The 27,467-nt window shown below is 44.7% G+C and overlaps 1 protein-coding gene across 1 annotated transcript in view; it reads left to right on the top strand.

Moving 5' to 3' along the window:
* Positions 1 to 24,914: 24,914 nt before the first annotated feature.
* The window catches only part of TARBP1 (TAR (HIV-1) RNA binding protein 1), a 34,486-nt gene continuing 31,933 nt past the window's right edge, over positions 24,915 to 27,467 (top strand). Inside the window, exons 1-3 of the mRNA XM_065680253.1 lie at positions 24,915 to 25,746; positions 25,844 to 25,941; positions 27,159 to 27,228. Of these exons, the coding sequence (XP_065536325.1) occupies positions 24,915 to 25,746; positions 25,844 to 25,941; positions 27,159 to 27,228 (1,000 nt within the window). The remainder of the gene's footprint in view (positions 25,747 to 25,843; positions 25,942 to 27,158; positions 27,229 to 27,467) is intronic.

Here is a 27,467-nt window from a genome sequence, read left to right on the forward strand (position 1 = left end):
GCAGTTAGGCTAACATTGCAGGGGAGGAAAGGGATTCCTGAGAACCCTGAACTAGCAACCTTCATTAGCAGCGAGGAAATTACCCAGCCTTTCAGGTCCAGCTTTTGCATATGCCCATGTATGTATATCTGCAAGGGGGACTGATGCTCCTTCCTAAGCCCTATGCCTGTTATTCCTGACAGTTGTCACCTGGCTGGTGTCCAACTGGTATGGCTGGCTTTACCCTTAACAGGCAGGTGACTGGTGACTGAGTTCAGTGCGAAAACATGGGGCACCCACTACAGGGCTGAGGCCCAAGGCAGGCAGCCCCGGACAGGAGTAGCCTTGCCCTCTGCTGCCTTAGGGTGCCAGGAGATCTAGTCTTCCCCTGAGCCCCACGACACCTGAATCCCGTTTAACCTGGATCCCAGTGACCATTGCTCAGCGACTTGGTCTGCAAGCCGGCTTCCCCAGACCCGGGTGCGCATGAGGGTCAGAGCCAGACAGCGATGGGTGTTTGCTCTGCCCTTGTCCTGAGCCTGCCACTCCACTGGGTATTCTGGAAGAGGGAGGTGGGAAAAATGTGACTTGTGAGGGTAATCCAAAACTGGGACAGGGTCATGTGCTGGAGGCAGGTGGAGAGCACTGGCTTCTAAATCAAGGGGCATCTGGCTGTAGGTTACCAGCCTGGCAAGAGAGAGGAGCAAGGCCCCGACTGAGCAGCTGGGCTTGACACAGATGCCAGAAGCAGGATTTACCCCAGCTATAGCTGCTTCTGTCTCTTGGCTGCCGCAGAGGCCAGCCCAGGGCTGTGGCCGCCTTCCTGAGGGAGATTCCCTCTGAGCTGTAGGTCCCTCTCAGGAAGAAGCCCTAACAGCAGGGCCAGTGGTATAGGGAAAGCAAGAAGAAGTGAAAAGGCTCCTTCTCTGAGACAGAGCTTGTAACCCATCCCTCCCAAGATCACCTTCTTCACCCCATTCACCTGCTGTAGACCCCAGATTTCTCACCAAGTGAGAGGAGCCCCAGATCTTCCTTCAAAGCCCAGACCCTTCCCTTTTGTCAGCCCTGTGGCTCCTCTCTGTCTATTGCTATCTTGCATTTCTATATATAACACAAGATTCCTGTCTGCTGCAAAGGGCGTTTTCTGAGGTAAAGTTAAATACATGGCAAAACCTTACGAAACAGAGCCTTGAAACACAATTGCTCTATCCTGACCGCTTGCGTCATTATTCGAATAGATAGTCGAATGAAGGTCAGCTCTTGAATAGGTTTGGCTTTTTATGGTGCTGTGAATGAGGTGTCTCCTAGTCCCAGGAAGCTGTAAGTTGAGGTCTTTGGTACCACTGAGAGCTGGGCTTTGAAAAATCTGATACCTGAACCCCTGAAACTTGTGTGGCACAAGAGTACCGCTTACAGTCACCGAGGAGCGCAGCTGTAAGAGGGGGGTGCCAGTTTGCCCTTGAGCTGTGCACATCCTATCAGCTTTCCAAGCGTGCTTCTTCCCTGTCTCTGGGTGCAGTTCAACACTTTCTGCTCATGTGCCCAGAGAAGGCAGTGGGAACCTCGCCAGTGACCTCCGTGAACATAGAAATAGACTCACAACACTGACAGCCATCTACAAAGCCCCATATAATTTGCACTTTTAATGTCCTCTTTTCATGTGTGATGCCAGGATGAAAGGCTTCAGGCACTATGCTGACCAGCTTTTAAATCTGATTCTCTGAAGCAAGCTGTCCTCAGAGGCTGGCACAGATTTTTCACATCATGTTCTTTCACCTGATCTAAGCATGCCAGCTTAACTGGAGTAGTTTTGATCCAGCATGTTCTGAAAGAGCTCACTGAAACTGGTCACTGGAGGACTAGGCAATATCCCTGCTTCTATTTGTGTTGCAGCAATACTCCATTAAATTAGCCCTCCACGCAAGTCTGGTAAGCTAATGTACATCCATACCAATCTGCTAGGCTGTCTGCAGGTACTCCCCTGGGGACTGGATTCCATGGTGACTTACCGTTAGTCATTGTTTTCCTATGACTTTGCTCTTTTTAAGCCAAATGCTCAATATTCTGGGTAGGTGTCATTTGATGCAACTTCCTGCTGTGGTAAGCAGAGAAAGTCAGTGGCAGCCCAAGGAAACACTGACTTAGGTAGGTGTGGCTTTCTGATGGTTAGCGCAGGTTCTCTGGTCGCAATCTGATGGATGTCATTGCCTCAGCTTTGCTTGTCTGCCTCTGTCATGGAAGACAAAGTGATATCACTGTCAGTACTAGGATATCTAGAGACCCGGCACTGAGCATACTGCCTTTTGTTTTCAGAGTACAGTTTGAAATGAATGAGTCATTCATAAGCTGCACAGAGTGGAAGATAGGTGCTGTGGTAACATAGAAGGAGCTACGCTAGGCCCATGAAGAAGGGTATCCCACATCTTATTGCCATGTCAAAGTATTCAGAAACTCTGGCCTGTCTTTTGGGATGGCTGCTCAGTCAAATGCTCCCATTAAAAAATGGCTTGTCAGCTAACTGTGTTTGTCCATGCAAAGCAGTTGCTCTGTATCCAGCTGTTTCTCCTGCTGCAGGAAAGAAGCCTGGTTCACCTCAGCTGGTCAGCCCTGCACAGGGCAAAGGACAGAGGAAATTCCACGAATATCAGGGAACTGGGGTTAAAACAGGGTGTACAGAGACTTACTTGAGATTCCAGATGTTTCAAATTGTCTTTGTAAAAATAAAATGATACTTCATCAGTGTTATAAAGATCTTTTCTGTTTGTTTTTAACCAAAACTCGTGTTTGTCCTGGGCATTTTATAGGACTGTGCTAATGGATATCAACAGTGCTATGACTTTGTCTGTCAGTTACAGAAGCCCAGCTTGTCCTCCTGTGCCCTGACTTGGGAAATCTCTTGCTGAAGATCTGGGCCAGGAAAAGTAGCAAATGAATGTTCCCTTGCGTAGCTGGAGAATGTGGGTATAGGGAATGCTTGGAAGACCAAAAGGGGTAAATAGCCATGCTGAATGGAAACGCTAGCTATTTCTGGCTAGTACGTGCCTCGTGAGAAGTTATGCTGTATTTTTGGACACCTCTGTGGCAAGTGAGTGCTCTTGAGGGCATGGATAGGAACAGGAGGCGGCGACATCTCTGAACCTTAAGGACATCCGCAAAGAATGTCTACGTAAACACCCTGATGTGTCAAGGAAATGACGTTGTGGGTAACAAATGTATCCCAAGCAAGGTAATGTTTCTAACTGATTTCACTGAAAAACCACAGCATGTGCTGGGTGTCATGTTCATGGGATGAGCCCGTCCTCAGTGAAATCTTTAACCAGCTTGCCCGCAATAGATACAAACAGCACATGGCTGGTGATACAAACAAAAGCAGCTAAATGAGAACACGACACAAATACTATATGATCTGTGACTGCTGCTTCCTTGCACTCTGTGCACATCAGGTCAACAGCATTGAGAATGCACTAGGAATCAGCCTTACCAATACCTGCCTTCACAGAGTCCTGTGGGGATGAATGCAGGAGTCCTGTGAATGGATACTTCCTTTTCCTTTTTCCTTGGGTTTTGTGAAAAATTCAAAAGCCACCAACAGCTGATAACTTCCTTTTTCATGGTCACTGGTGTTAAGAGTTGATGGTGGCATTGAGGATGTCCCCAGATCTCACCCTGAACTGAGTGCTTTTAGTGGGATCCTAATTTCTACACTGATAAGGATAATTCCTTCCATGCATGTTACTCCTATTCTACCCTTCCATTCTGGTGTTTCCTTCAGTATAGTAACACATTTCCCATTTATTTCCCACATTAATTTCCGCAGATTGTTCTAGAAAAGACTGGTGTTCAGATCCAGTACTGGCTTTGGGCCTGCAGTAGATTTTGGGGTGGGACCATGTGTGAACAACTGCGCCAGTTTTAGTCTATGACACAAGTGAGTGATAGACAGACAGAGGGTAGTGATTGCCTGCGTGGAGGATGTTACATGAAGCTGTTTTCCAGCAGGTGTGGAGTAAGAGTCATATGACCAAATGTATATGAGTATTCATCTTGATTCTCTTTATAGTCAATGGAGAAAAATAAGCGCTCTCATGTGTGATTCATCTTAGTCTAAAGGAGAAGTCTGAAGTAAATCAGATGATTCACACCCCAGACATGCCTATTTCTCTTCATTGAATATGAAAGGTGACTGGCTCTAAAGCAGGGTGAGACAAATCCCACTCAAAGTATCATGTCTGAAATGGCAACTCAGGAAGATATGCAGAAACAATGTCCTCCCAGCTAGGCAGTGTGCAGAGAGCCCCTCATCCACCTTTTCTGCTGCTTTTCTGTATACCTGCCATTATGAGAAGTGAGTGCATTGACACTGACATATCTCAAGGCTTCTTGAGCAGGGAGATTAGGACATTTCTGTGGGCCTGTAGTGTGGAGGGGAGCAGAGAAGGTCTGTGGGTCTAACTCACTCAGGAAGCAGGGTGCAGAGGTGGCAAGCATGGTCAGTAACTTAAGATTCAAGACTGTGTGAAAGCAGCAAGTTGAAGTTTGATGTTGCCATGGTGTATGTCACCTGTACCTCAGAGTGGGACAGGGAATACGAAGCACCAGTCAGGCTGAAACAGCCTCCACTATTTGCCCAGAATGATGGAAAAGTTGTAGCTGGGAAAAGCAGTTTAAATTCACCTGATGCTGCATTGCATTTTGTAGAAGAGTTTCCCCCTGCAGCCATTTCAAGCTGGTGATACTGTCCTCCATGCAGACCTCTGCCTATCCGTCCTTGTGGAGCTTCCCAAGCTCTGACCATGCTGAGTGCTTGGCCTCCCTGAAGAATTCTCCTGTTGACAGCAGTAAGCTATTGCAGCGAGCACAACAGGAATAACAAGGCCTGAAGTCAAATTACTGTGGAGGCAGGCTTTAGAGACATAAACAGACTCCTCTTCTTGTTTTCTGCTCAGTAATGTCCTATGGATACATGCATTTTAGAGAGTTTTTCCAAGTGGGAATTTCCATCTGGATGCAGCATTTTCAAGAGGGCAATCAAGCCAGAGCCCTGCTGGTGTTGGATGGGGAAACATGATGGCTCATCAGTTTCATCTGCTGGACAGGTGCCACCATGGCTGCTCACCAGCCACTGCATGGAGGCGACATCCTCTCAAGGTGATCCCTAAGCAGGAAAGGGCATGCAGAAAGCAGGCACAGCCAGACCAACCGTGCAGTGACACAGTTTGTGGTAGAAGTGGGACAGGAATGTTGTAACGACGTGAACTTTAAAGGGACCATGATCTCTTTGACACAGTTTCTCTTGTTCCAAGGGCAGGGTGGTGTTTCCTGCAGTTAAAAACATCAGATAATTAAAGGAGAAAAAAAGTGGTGCAGGGAAGCAAGACATTCTGAGATGCATTTTTGTAAGTCTTTGTAACATTACGCTTCCAAGACTGCCAGGCATCAGTGGCGAATCCTTCATTCACTTCCAAACACACTGACTGTCAGAGTGCAATGCCAGGCTTTGTATTAGCTCAGGCTGGAAAGGGTGCTTTCAGAGGTCTTGTTCAATTTAACTCTGCAGTGAGACAACTTAACTGTCTGCAAGCCTTTGCTGGTGTATTTTATTGATGATTATTATATGAAGCCAGGGATGTTGTGATGGGACCTTTGTGAACACCTGAAAAGAAAAAGTTTGCATTTCACTTTGAGGTCTGATGCTTAACAGCCAAGGACCGTAGTGCAGGTCTCCAAGGTGAGAGGCTGCAGAGGTTAACAGGGTGTTGGGGCACAAGGACAGCAGCCTGGTTACACAAAGGATCAGATCAGTGGCTCTTGCCTCAGCACCAAGTCCCCAAGAGACTGAGAGCTGGAACACTGGAAAAACTGGCCTGTTCCCTTCTGTTTCCCAATCAATCCTGTGTAGCAATCAAAATGAAAGATTGGCATGTGACTCCTAACTGCTGGCCTAAGCTCCTGCACTAGTGTCCTGGGAAGGGGCTTCCAGTGTTGCAAGGCCTGTACCTCTCCCCCAGAGAGCCAACAACCCTGTTGGTTCACACTGCCTATGGGACGTGGAAGAAAAGCCAAAATTTTGGTGAACATTTTCCATTATATGCCAGTGGAATACCAGGAAAAAGGGCCCATGACCTTTTAGAGTTTAGATGCTGCAGATCTCCATAAACAGCGCCTGCTGCTTTGTTGAGCAGGTTCACTTTTAATTGCTCCCCATTGACAAGGTACGGCAGGTTAGGCTGAGAATAATGTTGCAGTGACCAGAGTTACGCAAAGAGTAAATAAATGCATGGCATTGACATGATGCGGTATGAGGGAACACTCAAAGATTTCCATTAGTCCCGGTCAGGAAGTTCCCCTCTCAGAGCAAAATAAGAAAATACCCCTTCTGCATGCAACCTGGAGTATAAAAAGCAAACCAGGTTTACAAAGTTCAGTTCAATCCTTGGGGAAAAAGAATAATGAAGAAGAGAAATAATATAGACTTATACTGGTGAGTGTATTTTTAATACAGTTGTTTTGGTTTTCATGAAAAGAACAAACAGAACTGAGAGTACAGTTGAGGCAATCGGGGGTGTAGATCAATGCCAGGGGATTTCAACACTTCAAACTCGAGCGTTTTTAACCTTTCCCTCTGTCTCCAGCATTTTCTTGGGCCTTTTCTTTTTGACAGCAAAACCATCGCACTTCTGCTGCATTCTCTGAGGTACAGGCATACGGATCGGAGAGCAATCAGCAGGCAGTGAAAGTAATGCGGGTAAATGAAATTGCTCCTGAAGCCTGGGAGGAGTGTGTGTGGGGAAGAGTATTGCATTACACAAAATCTGCGCTGGTGGAATGTGGCTTCTTTCCACAGAAATGACTACTTCATGTGATCAAGGCTTGTGCAAATGGGGGTTGACTGTATGTTTACTCAACTAAATGAACACTGAGATTACACTTTGGAGCATCTTTCTAACCCCTTGAGTAATTCGACTTGCTCCCATTCCCTGCCCTTTGGCTATTACCTGCTGTTTAGTGACTCTTGTTTAATCTAACTGGCTAATGGGTCATCTTCTGGTGTTACCTGACTCAGTAATGTGGTTAAAAGCCAACAGAATATCTCAATACAAACAGGACAGAAACGAGTGGCCAAGCAGGATTGAACAGGATGGACTGGTCACAGGGACAGTCAAGTTCACCAGATAGCGAACTGTCTGGTTACCTTCTAGCTCTCCTGTAAGGGGTGGTTTATTTGTTTATTTTGATTAATTTTTAAGCTGCACCCATAAAATTCCATTGCTTTTGTCAGATGTTGCTGGGTTAAAGCTGCTGCTGGATCAGATACATGTTATTCATACGTCTTTGGGTGCGTGACTAAGTATTTTCAGCAGTACAGACTGGTTGGAGTCACCTCCATTTCTGAATGTTGTGCTTGAGACATTTGGAAGACATGTCATAAAACTGTCCCAAAACTGGTTCCCATCGTGTTCTGTAAGAGGAGCAGTCACTTTGTTCATGATGGCAATGTAACCTGGCAAAACTGGGTCCTTAGTCTCACTGTCTCCTGACTTCTTCAATCAGTAATGGTACATTTGTCACCTTCTGATAGAAGTCAAGAAGGTTTATTTGGTAATGCTTAAAGTACTAGGGAACCCAAAGAAAAAAGTAGCACTAAAGTGAAAAGCACTGGCTCTCTTCAAATGCCACTATATTTTTTTGTCAGTGAACAGCTTTAGAAAAGCCTCTCTGATTTTCAGCTGGAATTAAAACTCCATATGCACTATATTAAGTGGCTAATTATGTCATTCATTTTACAGGCTTCTTCTGAATGACTTGATTGAAGTGAATGGATTTTAATCTCGGGGGGGGGAGGAAGGAAAAAATGCTTGAAGGTTTGTTCTGTTTCAGTACTTGCATTTTGGAACATAAGTTACATGCTAAAAAAATAAAAGTATGGGATGTCTTTCCTGGAATTAAAAACTGGCCACTTTTGCAGTTTGACAATCCCTGCTGGGCCGCGGTAATTGTGTGTGTGATTGATGGGTAGTTTAAAGGGGCAGTTCTCTGGTTCGAGGAAGCAAAGGAAGGCAGCAGGGCTATAAGAGGAGAGGAAAGTGTGAAGGAAAGTGTGCTAACTTATGATCTTATTAGTTCGGCCATTAAAATGCATTCAGTCATTCATTAAAGCTTATTCATAAAATTCATTATTCATTAAAGCACTTTGGGGAGTGTGGGGGGAGAGCTGAACAGCAACACTCATTATTTACACTAGCAATTTCATCACAGAATTAGATCATGGGGTCAAATTTGCCTCTGCATTTTGGCAGTTCGGTTTCAGTGACATAAAGGAAAACCTACCGATTCAAGAACAGAACCCAGCCCATACTGCTTCTTTAAGAGGATGCCTTGGGCAATTGCTGTTTTATTGCTGGCTAGGTTTTGGGATGCTTTACAAATGAATGAAAAATTAAAGAAGTATGACAAATGGATCCTCTCGCTGCGTGATGTTCAAATGAATCATTCCATTGAGATAGTTAGCAGGAGGTGGATGTGAAAAGCATTCACATTAATAATTAGTAGTTCATTTTTAAGAGCTTTTCCCCCTCCTGTCCTTACAATTTTAAAACAAACAGTTTAGGTTTTCAGTTGTCACATAAAAGGTTGAGGATGACAGCAAGGGACAGGAAGGGATCACACCAAAGCTCTTACGTTGTTAATATAATAAACAGCATATAGTATCACAGGAGTCAGTAATGGGAAAGAACTAATACATCATCAAATTCACACCTTTGCAAGGAGAGGTGTACTAGGTAATGATCATTCCTCTCCATAGCAGCACTGAAATTCTTCTTCCTGATTGTGATTTTTAGCTGAGTCTCACTGATGGAGATTCAGCCACATGAGGCTGAATGGGTGACTTAACACATATTAATTGATGCACAGAAATGTCTGCAGGCTCTCTGCCTACAGGCAAATGTCACACTTTGGGAATTTCAGGTAGAATTTCTAGAACTCATTTCCATTGGCATTGCTCATCCTAGAAATCCTGCATTTTATGATTTGGGTTCTCACTGTAAGGCTGAAATAAAAGATATTCCTTTCTATATTAATGCACAGAAGGTCAGGTGACAGCAGTAAGGGAAGCTAATGCTTTGAGGCACTCTTTATCTTACCCTGATCCTGTGAATATTGCATCTGGCTATCTGGTGGTACTGGCTAGAAGCAAAGCCACAGCACAGCTGCCCGTTGGGTCCTGGCTTCACCCATTTCTGGTGTGGGGTGAAGGACTCAGCACTGAGATTGGGCACCAATCACATGGCACGTGAGGACGTGGGAAGATACTGATACACAAGTCCACTAGACCAGGTGGTGTTGTGGAGGCACAACATGAACTTGAGCTTTTGGGGGGTCTCTTGCTTTGCTTCCTTAAAATTACTCCTACACCAGGACCTTGGACTCTTCTTGTCATGGAGGGCAATGATGCAAGCCCCAAGGAAACAGCCATATGGAAAACCTGCAGCTCACGGTCATAGGGCCAGGTTCTTTGATGAGAGAGAATGGAGTAGTTCCCCTGGAGTCAGTGGATTTATTCTAGCTGACAATCTGACCTATTGAATTTCCAGTTGCTTTTGTGGGGAAACTCAGTGCACGATTTGATCTGAATTTCTGGGGCAGGGCAAGGCAGGAAGATTTCAGGCTTCTAATTGGCATTAGAATGTCTTTAGAAGCTCAGCCTTTGTCATTTTATCTTCTGATCATCTTTCAGGCTGCATAGCTGCCTCTTGCTTTGACTCCTGTGCAAAATCCACAGTCTCCATTACAGCAGTCCTTCCATGGTTGACTGTTTAGAGCCTGCCCTAGCATCACAAAGGAAAAGCTGGTAATTTCCTCTTGGGATGGGGGAGGTAGCTCTGCTTGAAAGCAGGGGAGCCCCTTACTGTTGTAGCAGTCCCAGAGGAAGAGGGAAAGGGGAGAAGATAGGGACCAACAAGCAGCATTGGCTCACTGGTTCTTTGTGTCAGGTTCATATCCAGTGCCATGGATATGGTGGCAAAAGCGATTAGGTGGGCATTTGTCATAGGCAGCTATGAAGACTGGAAAAAAAGAGACGATCCTACACTTCCCCAAACCACAGACATATGGAGAAGACATCACGGGTTCGTGCCAGGTTCCTGTTCCAAAGCTGCAGAAAATGAAAGAGGAAGTATCAGCAGTAGCTCTGTTAGCCATTCCTTAGAGTCACATAGGAAATGTAACCCACTGCCACGGGGCTGGGTAAACAGGAAGCCAAAATAAGCCCATTCATGTTGCTAGCTGCACCGGGCGATGGCTCCCCCGTGTTTCTGCAGCATCTGGATGCATATCAACTACAGACTGGAAGAACCCCATGCAGAATCCTAGAAATGTCTCAGAAGCATTTCCAGTCCTCAGAAGAATGACACATAGAGAAGGTATCTGCCCCACGGTTGTGTAATCAAGAAGCTGGAGAAACAATAGATTGGTATGCTGCCAGACAGTGCAGAAAATGGCTGACTCATGCAAGTATGCAATGTTAAAACCTGAAGTAATTAGTGCTAGATTCATGAGTGGGAAAAAAGTGCAATGAGGCTGCTGAAAGAAAAGCTGTCCTCGCTGCTTGTAAGCTACAGGAATGCCTGAAGCTGCTACAAAAGCACCCAGCCAAAAGCAGAGCATAGGTGGGGTGGATGCAGGTAGCTCATAACGTAGAACTGGGAAGCCTAAAATAACATCCCAAGCAAAGGCATAAATATGAAGCAGAGAACATCAGGGAAGACCTTTTGCGCTGTGAGAAAAACGTGCACAGGATGGGGAAGTTTGCACAGCAAAGGCGTTGATATAATGCAAAAGGGCAAAAATAAAACTCTGAGCTGTGTACCAAGAGACAGCAGCAGCACTTAGGAGAATGAATGCTAGGGAGACAGAAGGACATTGCTAAATGTGTTAGGTTGCAAAGGCTTCCTTAGAGCTATGCCAAGGAGGGAAAGGAATTATAACCACGCAAAGCTGAATTAAAGCAAAGCAATGACCCCATGCTATTAGGCATAGTATACTGCTAGTCAAATCAGTGATGCCAGCCACAGCAAACCCTCTGCTCTCAGCTGCACTCAGTGAGTTCATCACCACGCAGGGGCCTTACATATGAAGCAAACAATTCATGCAGGCAATGTAAGCAGAACAAATTAAAAAAACATGGAAAGTGCTGAGCTAGCAATTTTCGCCAACATCCTTGCAATGAAGCTGTTAGGAGGCATATCAAGGAGTGTTTGAAGGGGAGGATGTCTGCCAGGCATACAATTGCCTTCATCTATTTCTATCTTTACAACTTGTGCCTCCAGGATTGACTACAGCATAAAAAGAAAAAATAATTGGAGCAGTAGAGGGAACGGAAAAGGGAGACATCTTTAACTAATGTCAGGGGCTACCACAAGGCACGTAAGTAATATGGACGCTGAGAAGCCAGCCAGCCTACCTCTTCCTGAAATCTGAAGTAACTTCAACAAGCACTAAAAGAGTGTTCAACTGAATGACTGCAATCAAGGAAATATCCAGCTTGGTGAGAACAAACATACTCATGGTGCACGGGGTATTGACAGGAACTGGTGGATAGGGAAGGAAACCACCTCACCACGTTCAGGAAAAGAGCAGATGCAAATGGTTGCGAGCACCACTGGGATCAGATGTGAGCTGGGAGAGCATCAGCGCTGTCAGCAAGACGTATTAAAAGGACTCTGCGGGATCAGTGTAATGGCTGCTGATGTTCTGGGGGTGGAGGCAGAGATTGCGTGGCAGAAGCTGTGATACATCATGATCCCATCTTCACCTGTCAGTTAGAAAGAGTCAGGGAATAGATCTAGAGCTGAATAAAACCATAATGGTGTGGGGATTGTTTGCAGTACCCTCTACGAGACATCTGTTGATCTCCCACGGGCCAGGACCAACCTCAGTAATCTAAAGCGATACAGCAGTTTCCTACTCTCAGATGCACAGACTCCATCCAGAGTCTGCTGGGATTTGTAACCCATCTGACAACTTTTCTTCTACAGTTTTCACATATGTGCAAGTCATTCATATCGCTCCTGAATAAAGATGCAATATGGACAACTGGTATCATCACAGGATGCAACTATCACATGTGTGAAAGAGCAGACATTTAATTATCCCACCTTTAATAAAGAAGCAGATATATAACATACTGCTAATGAGTTTTCTGCTCCTTAGAAAAAGACACATTCCACTTGCTAACCTATAGCTCAATTTTATTCTCTCCAGCAGAACAGAGAGATATATCCAAACAGAAAAGCTAGATCTTTCAACATCTACAAGTGAAAGGTTGTGTTAGTGTAACCATGAATAGGAAACTACTTGAGCAGAAAGTGATCATAAACTATTGTTGAGCATTTTGGATTACTGCTGGCAGCCTCACATCACCTTCAGCACGTGCCTCTGAAGGTTTCATGCTAAGTCTTAGGTATCCAAAATGAAGAAAAAGGTTGACATGGTTATAGCTGCCACTGTACACAGCCCAGACCTATGGCAGCTGAACGTGAATCTGACAGAAATAACGTAAAGACACAGAAAGCCTCACCCAAGCCAAGTTCACCACTTAAAGGGTTTGGAAGAAGTCCAAGATGAAATCATGTAGTGACCTCCATTTATTCTATTAGAAAGGCCAGAAAGCAGGGGAAAATTTTCCCATTTTCAAGAGCACTGTATCTACTGAGGAAGGTTGAATGTACAGGAAATCACAATACTCAGATTGCGGGGGATGGACACTTTCTTTGGGAATCGTTCAGCTTTTCTCTAGAGCTGCAGTCTGTGTAGAGGAAGCCAATAATACTCTGTCTTGGCCAAATATTACAGAGGCTAGCCAGCATCTGATGTTCTGTTGTGGCATGTATAGGGCAAGCAGCAAGGAAGTGGAACCACACTACTCTTCCAACCGTCCATGGGGAGAACAGGAATGCGCCTCCTCACCCCAAATCTGGCTATTTGGGCTGCCATTCAGTCTTCTGGTCAGTGGATGAGCTTAAAGCAATGAAGTAGGCATAATATCCCATGCAGTGGGAACACAGATCTGTTTGCTTGCAATCCGTCCTCAAAGTTACTCCCTTCAATCCTCACAGCAGCATCGCCACCAAACGGCAAAGCCAAGTTAGCACTTAAAATGCCTGAAATTTTATTAATGCCAAAGAACATGAAGAAAATACATAGAGTCTCTGTTCCTGAATGGAGAAACAATCTCACAGAAGCCTCACTCATCTGCTTCCATCTTCTGATGCCCTGAGCAGTGGCATCATTAGCGTGACTAGCAGTGATGAAAGGAATCATAGACAAATGGAAGAAACATGTGAAAGCCAAAACCTCTCATAAGTGATGAAATAAAGACCTCCCAGAACTACCAGCAGGAGAAAGTATTCCTATCAGACTATTTCCTCTGGACATACCGGGTTCTGGGATGCAAACTGTTTTCATGAGCAGATTAGGTTCCTGCTCATGTAATATAGCATTTGTAAACACGTATTTCCCTGAAACCTCAAAGACTTTAATCTGCTGTGCACAGAAGACACGGAGATAGCAGTGAATTACATACTCTGCAGACCTGATTGACATGGCACAGATTGAAGCAGAAGAAAAAGAGCAGTGAATGTGGGAATAGATACAACACCCCAGAAAATACATTGCAGAAGAACTCAAGCAGAATGCAGTCATCTGAGACCACAATACACCAACTCTAACATCAAGCCCACTTCCAGGTGTACACACGAGGCAGTACAATACCTTGGCTTGAAAGAACAGCCCCTTCAGACACAGCCTTGCTCCCAAAAGAAGGGAGCAGAAAAAAGAAAACTATAAAGTGGTACCTTCTATATAAAATGAGGCAGATGTTAAGCATGTACAGTGGTACATTAAAGGCTCACGCATGTTGTGCTATTCGGGTTTAATGCTGTGGTCTCAAATGTGACAGAAGCTACAATACTGAAGTGCCCAGTTGGGACTTGTCATGAACTTGGATACTCAAGCAGAGAATAATGTCACCTTAGCGAGTGTTGTATGAGAAGTGCAGGAGACAGAGATAAATCTGCAGCACCGTAACACTCAGCTGCAGGCAGCAGGCAGTCAGGGTGTGAGGCAGGGAGAAGGCAGGGAGCAGCAGGGCCCCAGCCCATCAGGGAGTGCAGCCAAGGCATGTTAGGCTTCCCTGCCTGCTGCATAGGGCAGGAGGAGCAACATACCTGATGGCTCTGGGAGGCCTCGGAAGCTGACCTTATAAATATATCCTTTGAGGGAACTGCACTGAGGGTAGGAATAAGCAATCACTGTTCATCTCTGATGACTGTAAAAGATGGTTTGCCAGTGGCAAGCTTTTCAACCTTGGACAGTGGGCACCCGCCACTGCGGCCACCAAGTCTGCAAAAAGTACCAACCAAAAGAAGCCCGCTTAGAGCCACTCAGTAGGAGATACATGCCCAAAACTGAAAAATGATAGGACATTCATTAAGCAAGAAAGGGCCTAAGCTCTCATCAGCTTTGTTTTTGGGCTGCTGTAGTAAAATGAACCTAGTTGTTTGAAAACTATGTGGAGAGTGTATTTTTATGGGCCTTCTTCTAAGGCCAAGGAGTGCTTGGGTTGCTTGTGGGATAGCAGATTTAGGTGCCAAAGCGATGAGTAGGAAAAGGTGTGTCAGTATGACACTTCAGACCTACCTCCTGTCATATAAGGCTTCTGCAGAGCACTGCAAGGAGGGGGTTCTCCATTGCCAGACTTTCTGTCCTGGTGTTTCTAAAGGCCATTCTAGTTACTGAAAGTGACACCAAAATTGCAGTAACACTTATACTGTTTTTCATATAATGGTCGATCCTTTATGAAGAAAAATTGGGGTGCCTTTGATCTGGATCATCTCTCAGGTGTTTAATATGTATCTTGGTATGGCATAAGACAGACAGGAGTTAGAGAGAGAGAATATTTAAAGAATGAACCAGATAAAACAAGATGTCAGCCCCCAGTTGCAACATTTCTTAGGATAGCAGCAGACATATTGCTGTATTCCAGGTCTTTGCTAGCACTCATGACAGGAAGCTGCTGCACACAGGGAGCTCTGCAGGGTCTTGTCACTCAGACAGCAAATATGGTCTGAGAAGTGTAATGTCTTTTTCTTCTTGCTACATCTTTGGGCAATGCAGATACAATCTTCAGCTACCAGCTGAACAATAAATCAGAATGCTTGAAAAACAAAAGCACCTCCCTGCAAAAAAAGACAAATAAAGCGCACTCCCTCCCCAAGAACAATTAGGCACAGAATAAAAACATCCATCAGCATTTTTATGAGTTCAGTATTTTTTTATTGTCATTGATGTCAGTTGGCTTTAAAACAAAGCCTCAGCTCCACAGTTAAAAAGAATACATTTGCCATGTTAGTCAAAATCAGTCTTACATGATCTTACCTAAATTTCTGGACACAAAATGCATCGTCGAAGCAATTCAGGTTGTATTTCTATTTTAGACACATCGTGTTGTGAATAATAAGACAATAACTTCCTTTCAGGGTTAATGGCCATTAACTGGAACAAAACGACGGGAATACTCCTTCAGCACTGTGGTCTCCTTCCACCATCTGCTGGGTTTCCTTTGCTACTGCATGAGTTAAAAGTCAAATTCTGTATTAAGAACACAATTACTTATTTAATCTCCTCCCTTTCCCTCATCTCTCAGATATATTTTGTCACTTACGAAGTCCTGAATGAAAAAGTATTGCTAATCCTCACTGAAATATTGTATCGTACCAAATTGATTGCCAGATATGAGAGTATTTTTTAAGAGTAAGGAAAGGTTTAATTTGTTTTTGTGAATATAAAAAAAAAAAAAGTCATTTTGGTTATATTTCTTTCTAAAGCAAAATAACATTTTACTGACAACAGCAGGTCATTTCCTATCCCTAACCGGCTCTTCATCAACTCTGTGTTACTCTACACAGGTACGAACAGGATTTTAGCTTGGACTTCATATCATAATCCATGACTAACCAAGTATCTCTTGCAACATTTTATTAACAGTGATTCACAAATTAGAAGCTGCACAAATGTTTCTTCTCTTAAGAGTCCAGGATGAATCTGCCTCAATGTTGTTTAGGTGGGAAAAGTACTTATGTAATATGAGTATATATATACATAGAATTATCGAGACATGAGAAATGTTGAATTCCCCTTCTACACACAAAGTCAAACATGCACATGCCACAATGCTACTTTTAGACTTATTTTTCTTAGTAGCAGCACATTTTAGGATGCTTTACAGTCCAAAATATGGAGCTAGTTAGCATTTATTCATTTAGTGTCAAAAACTATTTATCAACATGGACATTTAGGACCTTTCTGGTATGTGAGAGGATCTTATCAGAACGATAAAAAAGGAACACGCATTTTGGCCTAGTAATGATGCCGCATCTAGAACAGGCTTTTACGACAGTTTGTCTGAGAACTTCCATGCAGAACTAATCCAAGGTTGGAAATTTTCTTTCTGGCTTTTGTTTTCCAAGTGCTTTTGTATGGAAAAATCTGCACCAATATCTGTAAACACCAGTTTTTTAAAAGCACAGATGGTCAGAGATCTCTACAGTGGGTTTACGAACATAACTCCTGTATCAGCATGTATTATAAAACTGGTTTGCCATGAAAAAGATTGCAAGATCCCCAAAGAAACAGCCTTGCTCAGCATTTGTATGCACAGCGAGTTCAATGGAAACCAGAAGGGATTTAGGCTGAGTCCCTGTGCTTTGGAAAATGCCATCTCTTTTTTCTTGAAGAAAGACTTTTTTTTACAATATAGTGTTATGTCTACAGTGGCAAGTTTCAAGAATTATGCAACACTGAATAAAAAAAGGGAGCTAATTAGATGCAGTGACAGGAGGTGGAGGTTGAAGAAAATATCTGAATGTCAAGGTTCTCAAAGATGGGAGAGTTATTTCAGATGCCTCCCTTTTTTGGCAGCTACTAGAGGAGAGCCATACTTTCAGAAAATGATTCAGCTTCTGAATGCTGGGTTCCATTAAAGGGTTTCTATTGCCCAAACCCTGATGACTAGTTATCGTGGTCTTCAGGTTTTGTGAGTATTGTGGTACATTTCCCCGAGCGTATGAATGTGGTAATAAATACCTCAGCAGTGTGTTCTGAGGTTTCGTATGCTATTGTCTATAAAATGCTTTAAATGGACTTTAATGGCAGACCTCATAAAAGTGTGAAAGTATTATCATTTTTTACAAGACTGAGATCTAGGGAGCAAAGCAAAAAAGAAATGTTGTGCCAATATGACAAACGCCTCTTTTTTACTACTCCTCTATGGGCAGCAGGAAAAGAACCCAAGGCAGACCTGCAAGGCCAAGGTAAATAAACTAATTAATTACTTAATATTAAAAAAAAAACCCCACCTGCTGTCTTCACAATGAAATTGTAAAAGTGAGGCATTTCTAAAAATGAGCTGATCTGGGGGTTCCTCCTTTGATCCCACTGTCTTTAAAGTACACTACAAAACCTGAAGAGATTGTAACCTCCTGGAAAACCTTTCACAGCACCAAACAAGAGCCCTCCTCTGACTTTGAAGATATCCTGCAATCAATTAAGAAGGCCCTAAATGATGTTGGAATGAGTCAGGAGTTTTGCAGAATAACTGGCAGGCTTCCACTTGGAAAGAATCACTGGGAATATGGGAAAACAGGGAAGATTAGCCATCCCCATTAAAGACAACAGCGTTAGGAGCTGTTTTCAAAACACTAGAGCTTCTTCTTGCCTAATACTTTCAAAGCTGCTGTTCTCAGCTAAACTGATGAGTTGTTCTGTGTCTTTATTTTTAGTATGGGAAACCCAAAATAAACTTGGAAGTTCTTTGAAGTCAAATGCACAAATCAAAACGTGAAAACTACATCTTGACAAAACTGACTTCTGCTTTTTTCCTTGTGAGGTTAGTTAAACCAGCATAACCTACAGTACTATGGAAGACGAAGGAGAATATTTAAAACTGTTTTCCCTTGCTTTATGTTGATGTAAAAGATTGAGAGATGGAAGGTAGCAGTGGTCCGGGCCTTCCACATCCTGAGTTCCCACTGAGGAAGTAACCTTGCTCTCGATCAGTGCCTAACCAATTCCTCCAGTGATCTGAAAATCAAAGATAAGTTCACTGTACCTAGTGGGCTATGTTTATGGCCCTTTATGAATGGACAGCAGATTAACTTTAGCTCATCCCTGAGAAGCTACTCACCTATGCTGGTATCTGAAAGTGAGGAGCTACCAAGTTCTTCATACCCTGCATTCTGAAAAGACAGAGTTGAAAACCTTCACATTGGCTAAGAAAAATACCTAGGGGTTGTAAATAAAGTGAAAGCTTCCTCCCTAATGCCTGCCACCTCTTCCTTCTTTCCTCCCTCCCCAAAATAAAGTGGCATTTTGCTTAATTCCCATGGAAGTAAGTGAGAATTGGATTGGTCCTTGTGGTTTGTTTCGGTTACAATTTGGGAATCTTTTTTCAATCCACCTTCCTGTAGTATTACTTCCAGTAAGAACACCAGGACTTTTAAAAGACTAAAGGCTGCCAGGGTTGCAGCTGGAAAATTTTCATGCAGAAGCTACAGAGTATTTTCCCCACTACAGCAGATCCTCTTATCTGGTTCATTATCAGTAGAATCCCCTGTACACTAAAATCCAGAGGCAGCAAAATACTCAGGCATGTGCTTAGGGATAAGCTTGTGTTTACATGATTTGCTAGATGAAGACCTATAGATAAAAGCTGTTATGGAGAAACCGTGATACCATATGGACATTCTCTCAATTGTCACATTCCTTCCAGATCTACATATGTTTTTCAAGCTGAACACTGGAGAATCAAGGATTATGTACATTTCAACAGCCCCTTTGCTTCCTGCAGAGCCAGTGGCATAATCTATCTAAGCTTTACCACCGGGCTCTGAGTCCTAGCAAGTGGGGGAGGTCAAAAATGAATGGTACAGGCTTATGGCTGTATGGAAAGTCCTATTTTTTTTTTAAAGGAAAGCAAATGGGGTCAACAAATGGAAAGCATTTTAATTCCAGCCTGTACAGCAAATGCTTTTCAGCTACATGAAGCAGATAAAAAATGACTGCAGATTTCAGCAGTGTCCTGTCAAGTAGGTTAGCAAAACAAAGACAGATGGCAAAGGATTATATCTAATTCTTTTTCCTAATTTATCTTTTCCTGACCATTCCACTGCACTCAGTCTAACTAGAGATTTACCAGCTTAACTTCCCCTCTACAGCTCACAGTGACAAACTGCATAGTATAGATTTGCAACTTCCCATCATTAGGAATGTTTAATTGGACACAACTGCTTTTTGTCAGCTGCCTTTAAATGCTGCTTCTGAACGATGCATGTTTACAGTGTTAGAGAGCAGAACTCGAGCTTCACTTGTAAAGCGAACATCCTAAAAAGCCCAGGAATACCAGAGTGTCTCTGGTGAATGTTGCTGTCCTGCTCAGTCAAAGAAGAATTTCAGGCTGGAATCTCTGATGTAGATGTAGGTAATCTCACAGCACAACATTAACAGTCCTGTCCTAAAGATACCCTATGTTTCTTTCCTGTGCTCCTTTTTCCTGTGCAGATAGAGAAAGGAAGCCTGTAGCGCAGCCCTGATAATGCTAAAAGCATGCAGTACATGACTGAATGTGAGAGGGCCCGTTCTGCAGTCACATTTTCTCATTGCCGGCATGATTCCGTTCTTCCTCTTTTCTCACTTAATTATTAAAAGCTTTGGGGTGGTTTTTTTTTTGAAAATTCTCAATGTTTTTTGAAGTCTCTGTTTGCAAATCCCTGGCTTGAGACATACTGAGCCTGATCTTCCCAAGTGATGACAACGATCAGTAACAGCTCCTTACAGAGTCGAAGGAGAACTGACATTATTCAGCAAAGCCTCATTTGTAGTACCTTCAGGGAAATGGGAAGAGTACATCCAGCATAAGGTCTGTGCTGCCTCTCTGCTTCTCCTAATTGCTTTTACACCTCCTTCTGTATTAACACCTCTTGAAACCTCCAGATCTGGTCTCTCATTTACATAGTCCTTTGGTTTCCTGTGCATTCATCATACTTTTAAGATTCCAAATTTATCCAGTTAAAAAATACAGGAAATGGCAGTTACCTTTCTTCAAATAGCTTTCGTTTTACTTTCCTGTCTTCTCTTTTCCTTCATTACCACTTGCTTTTTTTGAAATCAGAAAAATGTTGGAAAGCACATGTCAGTGACAACAGCACCATCTTCTGTTCTGCAGAGGTTATGGAGTCTTCACTATGAGATGGCTCTGGTTTGAAAATTTGGAGGTAGAGGAGGATCTGAACTAACTCTTCATGAGTTTCAATGTCTGAACAAGTCTGAATGTATGTGAGGAAGTATGGGTACATGAAAGTCTACAAAGCTCTCATAGCACTTATCTCTGTGAGCCACCTTTAATTTTATCTTTTACTCTCCTCCTCATAAAAGCTCAGTGGCAAAACTGAGGCTACTTTTGCTTTCCTCCCCTGTGGCTTTACACATTGCCAGTTTCCAGTCTTACTTGTTTATTTATTTATTTACCACAATTAGCATTATCCTTATTCTCTACCAATATTACTGCACTGATTGCCACCAGCAGAAAATATGCAGCCCAAATTGATGACAAGATATGTATGGGCAGGGGATCAGCTCATCAGTTCATACAGAAGGCCATAGACCACAGGAGGTCATAGACCACGTGCTGCCTATAATTTCCATTAGTGTGGCAACAAAGGGATGTCTGGGATATAAAAGAGGAAAATGAGGTGGGAGCACAAGAAAAAGCATGAAGTCCTACTTGAAAGTCTAATGTATGGACAATTAAGATTGACAGCATGGGTAGGCTGGTGTGCAAATGAGTGCCTTGGTATTAGATAACAGGATGGGGAAGGATAGACTAATGGGTCTGGAAAGGGAAAGGAAACAGAAGCAGCATGCGTTTGATGTAGCACAGAAGAGTGAGCCAGCAGAGGGACATAAAGGGAGAGATGGCAAGGTCAAAACAGCAGGCTAAGTAACAGATCTAATTAGGGTAAGATTGCTTTTGTTAAGCCAGGGAAGGGGATGTGGTACAGTGACAGCCCAGACAATAATTGTAAGTATGTGGGTAGATAGGAATGGGCCTGTTTTGATGAAAATTCTACAGACAGAATTTGGAAGATACAGGGTTTGCTCATCTTTAATAATGGAGTTTATACACTGAGCATGGTGTTTCATGATATGGAATATGCCTTTGGCTAGTCTGAGTCAGGTGTCCTTGCTGTGCTCCCTAACAGCTTCTTGTGCACCTCCTCGTGGGCAGGGCATGGGAAACTGAGTTCTTGACTTTGAGTAAGCACTACTTAACAACAACTAAATCACTGGTGTGTTAGCACCATTATTCTCAGATTAAATCCAAAATACAACACTGCACCCACTACTCAGAAGAAAATTAACTCTATCCCAGCTGAAACCAGGACAACCTAGATGATACATATATCTTATAGTTGGATATGAACATTTACCAGTCCCTTTTTCTCATCTATGCTTCTCCCTGCAGGTGCTATCTTCAAGTGAGAATCACGTACAAGCTATGTGCACTGCTGGCTTTTTTTTGCACAACAGCACTGAGGAAATCTAGGAGAGGACATGAATATACCTAACCGTCAGTAAGGTTTATTGTATGGATCACAACTGTGCTTTTCATTTCATTTTCCCATTTTATTGTGGGACAAGGATGTGGTGGGAAATTTTCTGCATGACTCTTTTCAGAAACCTCCCATCTACTTCTGCACACAGCGGGAGAGAAGGCTGTGTTATGTACTCAGTGCCTCTAGCGATCTTACATGATGCAGACATGCTCCCATGGACACCAGCAAGGAAGAAAATCACGCTCCTTATTAACTGCGCAGAATTACCTGTAAATATGCAGGTAGTAGTACGGCACTATAAGAGTTTTAATGAGAGGAAAGGTATTTTTGTGCAATCCAAAACCACCATCAACACAATTTAAAGACATACACTTGGCCTGGGCTCTATAATCTAATGTGGTGCCCCAGCACCTCAGCAGTGGCTTTATGACAACAGCATGACACATGCTTCCAACATCATAACTGGGGATTTCCAAGCCTTGCAACTAATCGTCTGTAGTTTTTACTGTAGTTTTGTCCATTATACTTTTCCAGTACAACCAACCACTGAAATGGTCATCCATGGGTTTCTCCTAGGACAGAATTGACAGTTTATGCGATCACAGGGGAAAACATTTACACCAGAACAAGTGTATGTTTGCCTAAAAGGGTATGCAGTTAGCTAAGTCACTGACTTTTTTACTTGGGGTGTGAGGAAGGAACCTCAGTCCTCTTGTGTCGTGAAATTGGTGTAGCATTATGGGTCCTGATGAAAACCAATTATCATTAAATATCTGAGTTGTACAACCAGCCCCAGCTTGGTCAGCTAGTTATGTGCTGGAGGGCCAAATCATCAGCAAAGTTGCTGTTACAAAGTTCAGATAAGAACTAACAATAATAACCGTTTCTCATCTTTCCTGCCTCCCATAGGCTCAGTAATGGTATTAAATGGCACATGAAGACTCCAAAGGAAACAGAATGGGACATGGTCTTTGGTGAGGTAGGGATATGTGTTGGAAGTGCAGAGCTGGAAAGCACAAATTTAGGGTCCTAGCATTAGGACACTTAACGAGTATGGCACGAGGGAAGGCACGCTGTGGCTCCTGCCATTTGAAAATTACAAAATGCTGCTCCTTGTTCCTTTTCTCTTACTTCCATACCCACTTTTTCGGGTTTTGTTTGTTTGTTTGTCTATCTTTCTGCACTACGATCCAGGCAGAAGCTCCCCAGCCTGATCTCCCACTGACTTAATTTCTCACCTTCTTCTTTTTGTCTGACAAGACAATCTGCAGTGAAACAGTTTGAATTTAAATGCTGGTGTTTAACTTGATGTAATAAGACTTTAGACTTGACGCCCCACTGTGATAAAAATAAAGGCAAGGGAGAATCCAGGCGATAACAGAGAAGCAGCACAGCACCTAGTATTTTATTCTGATTTGATTACTGCTTGTTGTGCAGACCTTCAGTGCTTCATTTAGTTAAATCTTACAGGTGCCTGGAAGGGAGAGTAATACTGTAATGAAGAAGGGATACCCTGCTTGGCATGTTTTCAAGCCTGATGAAAGAAACACCCACAATTCATCAGACTGCAAGCTGTAAGTAAGAAGTGGAATTACTAAAGACACCAGACCAAATGGAAAAGCAAACAAAATGTATTACAGCATGAGATTTCAACTGTAAGCATCTTAGTTACTAACATACATTATACCCATTCCTCATCTAAAAAATGTTTTGGCATGTGTACTAGGGTTTACTTTATATTTAAATAGATGTATCACTTTGCACTGTTTTCTTAAGTTTTCTCTAGATTCTGTGGTAAGGAAACCATTTTAGCTAGTGGGTTTATAGCCACACTAGAAGTCCAGTTCCAATGAGAAGCTTCAGCCATTTTGCAATCAGGAGACTTTCAAAGATACCGAATTCCTAAAAAAGTTTGGGGAAACTAGATAGCCAGGAGAAGAAGAGACTCTACTCATGTGATGTGGAAGGTGATCAGGTGAGAACCTACACCAAATTTGTCCACTGCTTTCACAGGAACAGAAGGTTTCATGTCTGCCTTTTCCTATGACTTTGTCTTAGAATCATAGAATAGTTTGGGTTGGAAAGGACCTTCAAAGCGATCTGGTCCAACGCCCCCTGCAACAAGCAGGAACATCTCCATCTAGATCAGGTTGCCCAGAAACACATCCAGCCTGGCCTTGAATGTCTCCGTGGATGGGGCATCCACCACCTTTGGGCAACCTGCTCCAGAATTGTTACCACCCTCATTGTAAACAATCTCTTCTTTACGTTCAGCCTGAATCTCCCCTCTTGTAGTTTAAAACCATCACCCCTCATCCTGTCACAACAGGTCCTGCTAAAAAGTCTCTCCCCATCTTTCTTATAGGCCTCTTAAGTACTGAAAAGCTCCAATAAGGTCTTCATGGAGTCTTCCCTTCTCCAGGCCGAGCAACCCCAGCTGTCTCAGCCTCTCTTCATAGGAGAGGTGCTCCAGCCCTCGGATCACTTTTGTGGCCCTCCCCTGTACCCTCTCCAACAGGTCCACATCTTTTCTTCTCAGAGACTAATTTCCCAGCATTTTTCATGTGCCGATCTCTAACTATTTTTCATGGGAACTGTAATCTTGTGTAGTGAATTTACATGTGCCGAAAATTCAATTTGCTTTTCCTGGTTACGTTTTGGCTGCACCATGACATTAAACAGCTTGGGAGTTGTTCTCTGGCCCCAGTGCCAGTGGCCTGGGCCCTCATAATATGCCAACAGCGTTGAGCCAGCATCCAGGGAAACTTCTGGTGTGGTGCTATGGCAAGTGTTAGATGGGTTTCAACTTCTATTGGCATAAATGGCCGTAACAAGCAAAACTGATGGGAAAACAGAGCATTTTGTGTGTTACTGCTGCTTGATATTGTTATGACATGCATGAAGCATAGCGTTTCTAAGGCACACAATGAAGAACCTCCACCCCCTCAGACACGGCGCCAGCACCTGGGATGTCTCTGTTAAGCCTTCCCGTGCTTGGCCCATGAGAACACAAGGTGGCTCGGGCTTTGCTCAGCAGCCAGGACGACTGGACACATCCACGCGAACACCCCGAGCCGTGCGGGGGTGCCCCCGGCAGGACACACCGCACCGCACAGCTCCGGAGCACAGCCAACTCCAGTCACCTCCTTCCCTGCGCGCACGCACCGCGGCGGTAACGTACCCACCGCCTCACACCGCCCCTCAGGGAGCCAGGTCCCGCCCGCCCCGCGCAGGCGCAGAGCGGCTCTCCCGTTCCCCCCCCGCAGGATGGAGGTGGTGCTGGCCGACGCGCTGCTGGCGCGCTGCGGGGACCCCTGCGCGCTGCTGCGCGCCGTCTGCGCGCCGCCCTGCGCCGAGCGCGTGGAGGCGCTGCGCCTGCTGCTGCAGCGCCTGGCCGCGGTCGAGCCGCCGCCGGGGGAGGCCGAGGCGCTGCGGCGGGCGGCCTGGGGGGTGGCGCTGGAGCGGTGCCGGCCGCTGCTGTGCGGCGGGGAGGCGGCGGCAGGATGCGGGGAGCGGCTGCGGGTGGCGCGGGCGGCGCGGGGCGCGCTGCGGCACTGCGTGCAGCTGTGCGGGGCGCCGCTGGCGGCGCGGCTGGCCTGCGACGCCCTGTCCGAGCTGGCGGTGGGCGGCGGGGCGGGCGCGGAGGCGGCCGTGGAGGCGCTGGTGGCGGCGGCGCCGCGGCTGGAGGAGCCGGCGCTGGTGGCGCGGTGCGTGGCGGCGGCGCTGGCGCTGGTGCGGGAGGAGGGTGAGGGAGAAGCGGTCGCGGCGCTGGTGGCCGGGCGGCTGCTGCCGGCGCTAGGCGGCAACGGCGCGGCCCTGCGCTACGTCTGGGAGGGCCTGCTGGGCGCCGGCGGCACCCCACGGGCCGGGAGGGCGCTGCTGGCCCTGAGCGCCCTGGCCGACGCGCTGCTGCCCCGGGGCGGGCCGGGGCCGGGGCCGGACGCGCGGCTGTGCCCGCAGTTCTGGCGGGTGGTGCAGGAGGGCCTGACCGAGCGGGACGGGCTGTGCCGGAAGCGGGCCCGGTACCTGCTGAAGCGGGCCCTAGACCTCAGCGGCGGGCAGCGCGCCGAGCTGCGCTGCCCCACGGACGGCGGAGACGGTACGGCCGGGTGGGGAGCGGGGAGAGGGGTGCGGATGGACCCGGGCTGCGTGGCAGCGAGGGGTAACCTTGTTCGTTCTTTGTTTCCTTTTGTTAGACTCAAGTCTGTTTTGGTGGTCTGCTGAGGAGAGTGAGAAACTCCTACAGTTTTGGGAAACTTACCTCTTGGTAATGGAAACTTTGGAGGGAAACCAGGTAGGAGCGCTGTAAAATCGAGGCTTATAGTATCATAGAATAGAATCATAGAATAGTTAGGGTTGGAAAGGACCTTAAGATCATCTAGTTCCAACCCCCCTGCCATGGGCAGGGACACCTCGCACTAAACCATGTCACCCAAGGCTCTGTCCAACCTGGCCTTGAACACCGCCAGGGATGGAGCATCCACAACTTCCCTGGGCAACCCATTCCAGTGCCTCACCACCCTTACAGTAAAGAACTTCTTCCTTATATCCAATCTAAACTTCCCCTGTTTAAGTTTGAACCTGTTACCCCGTGTCCTATCACTGCAGTCCCTAGTGAAGAGTCCCTCCCCAGCATCCTTGTAGGCCCCCTTCAGATACTGGAAGGCTGCTATGAGGTCTCCACGCAGCCTTCTCTTATCCTGGTTACGTATGATGCCTTCTGCAACAGTGGCTGTAAATGTTTTCTTGCTCAAAGCACTTCCCCTTTGGGTGATTGAGGGTATCTAAATAAGCATTAAAAGAAATATTCTTATTTTGAATTTTAAATATTTAGAACACAGTGCTTGTAATTCATTTAGTATAAATTCAGAGCTCTCTTCTATCTTTGAATTGAAGAAGGAAAAAATCTGCACCATAGCTTATTGCAAGACCATGGGTAACCTGTTCCGTAGTGAAATCAGGCTGTTGCACTTAATGACTTCTTTTCAGTAGAGGGGACTACATCTCTATGGTAAAGCATATGTGGCCTTGGGTGAAAGCGATTTTCAGTCTGAGTGTCCAGGGTACTTGGCAGAAAGATTCCTGTTGACTTGAAGCTTCCATGATTGTATCGTGTTGTGGTGCTAAGTACTGGTTGTGTGGCTTTGTAGTTATTTTATTTGTACGTAGTTGTCCTGTAACTGAGAGAACTAGTATTTACTAAAATGTTTAGTTTTAGAGATTAATGCTGCTTTATTATGATTTTGATGAATAGAATGATTGGTTATTGGGAAGCATTCTTATGATAGAGTAGCATGGAAGTACCAGTTTTTCTTTGGTGCTAAACTATGATTATTATATACCAAGTGCCAGGATCAGTTGCACAGGCAGTGTAGGTCTATTTAAATGCAGTTACATTGTCAATTACTATATTAATACAGTTGGTAGTAAATTCTAGCCCATGAGTAAGTGCCAGTTACTAAGCTTGAGATATAAACTGACTACTTATGTTACATCTGATTTGCATTTCAGATTCATGTCATAAAGCCAGTATTACCAAAACTAAACAGTTTGTTTGAGCATGCTGTATCAGGGGAAGGAGGTAAGATGCAATATTTTCTGAACCATCTCCTAAATATTAAGCAGTTAAGTTTTTTTTAATTCTGCTGTTTTAAGTAGCAATTTTTTGTTATGTGTTGTTTCTCAAATTAGCTGGTGGCTGTTCCAGTTTTTGTGGGCCTTCTACATGTATAGGTTGTTCGGCAAACATGCATGGGCAGTGCCACTGCGCCAGGCAGAAGTCCTAGAATATGCTTATTACTTAATATATTATCTTCAAAT

Source organism: Lathamus discolor, chromosome 5 (assembly GCF_037157495.1).
Source record: "Lathamus discolor isolate bLatDis1 chromosome 5, bLatDis1.hap1, whole genome shotgun sequence".
Taxonomy (NCBI): domain Eukaryota; kingdom Metazoa; phylum Chordata; class Aves; order Psittaciformes; family Psittacidae; genus Lathamus; species Lathamus discolor.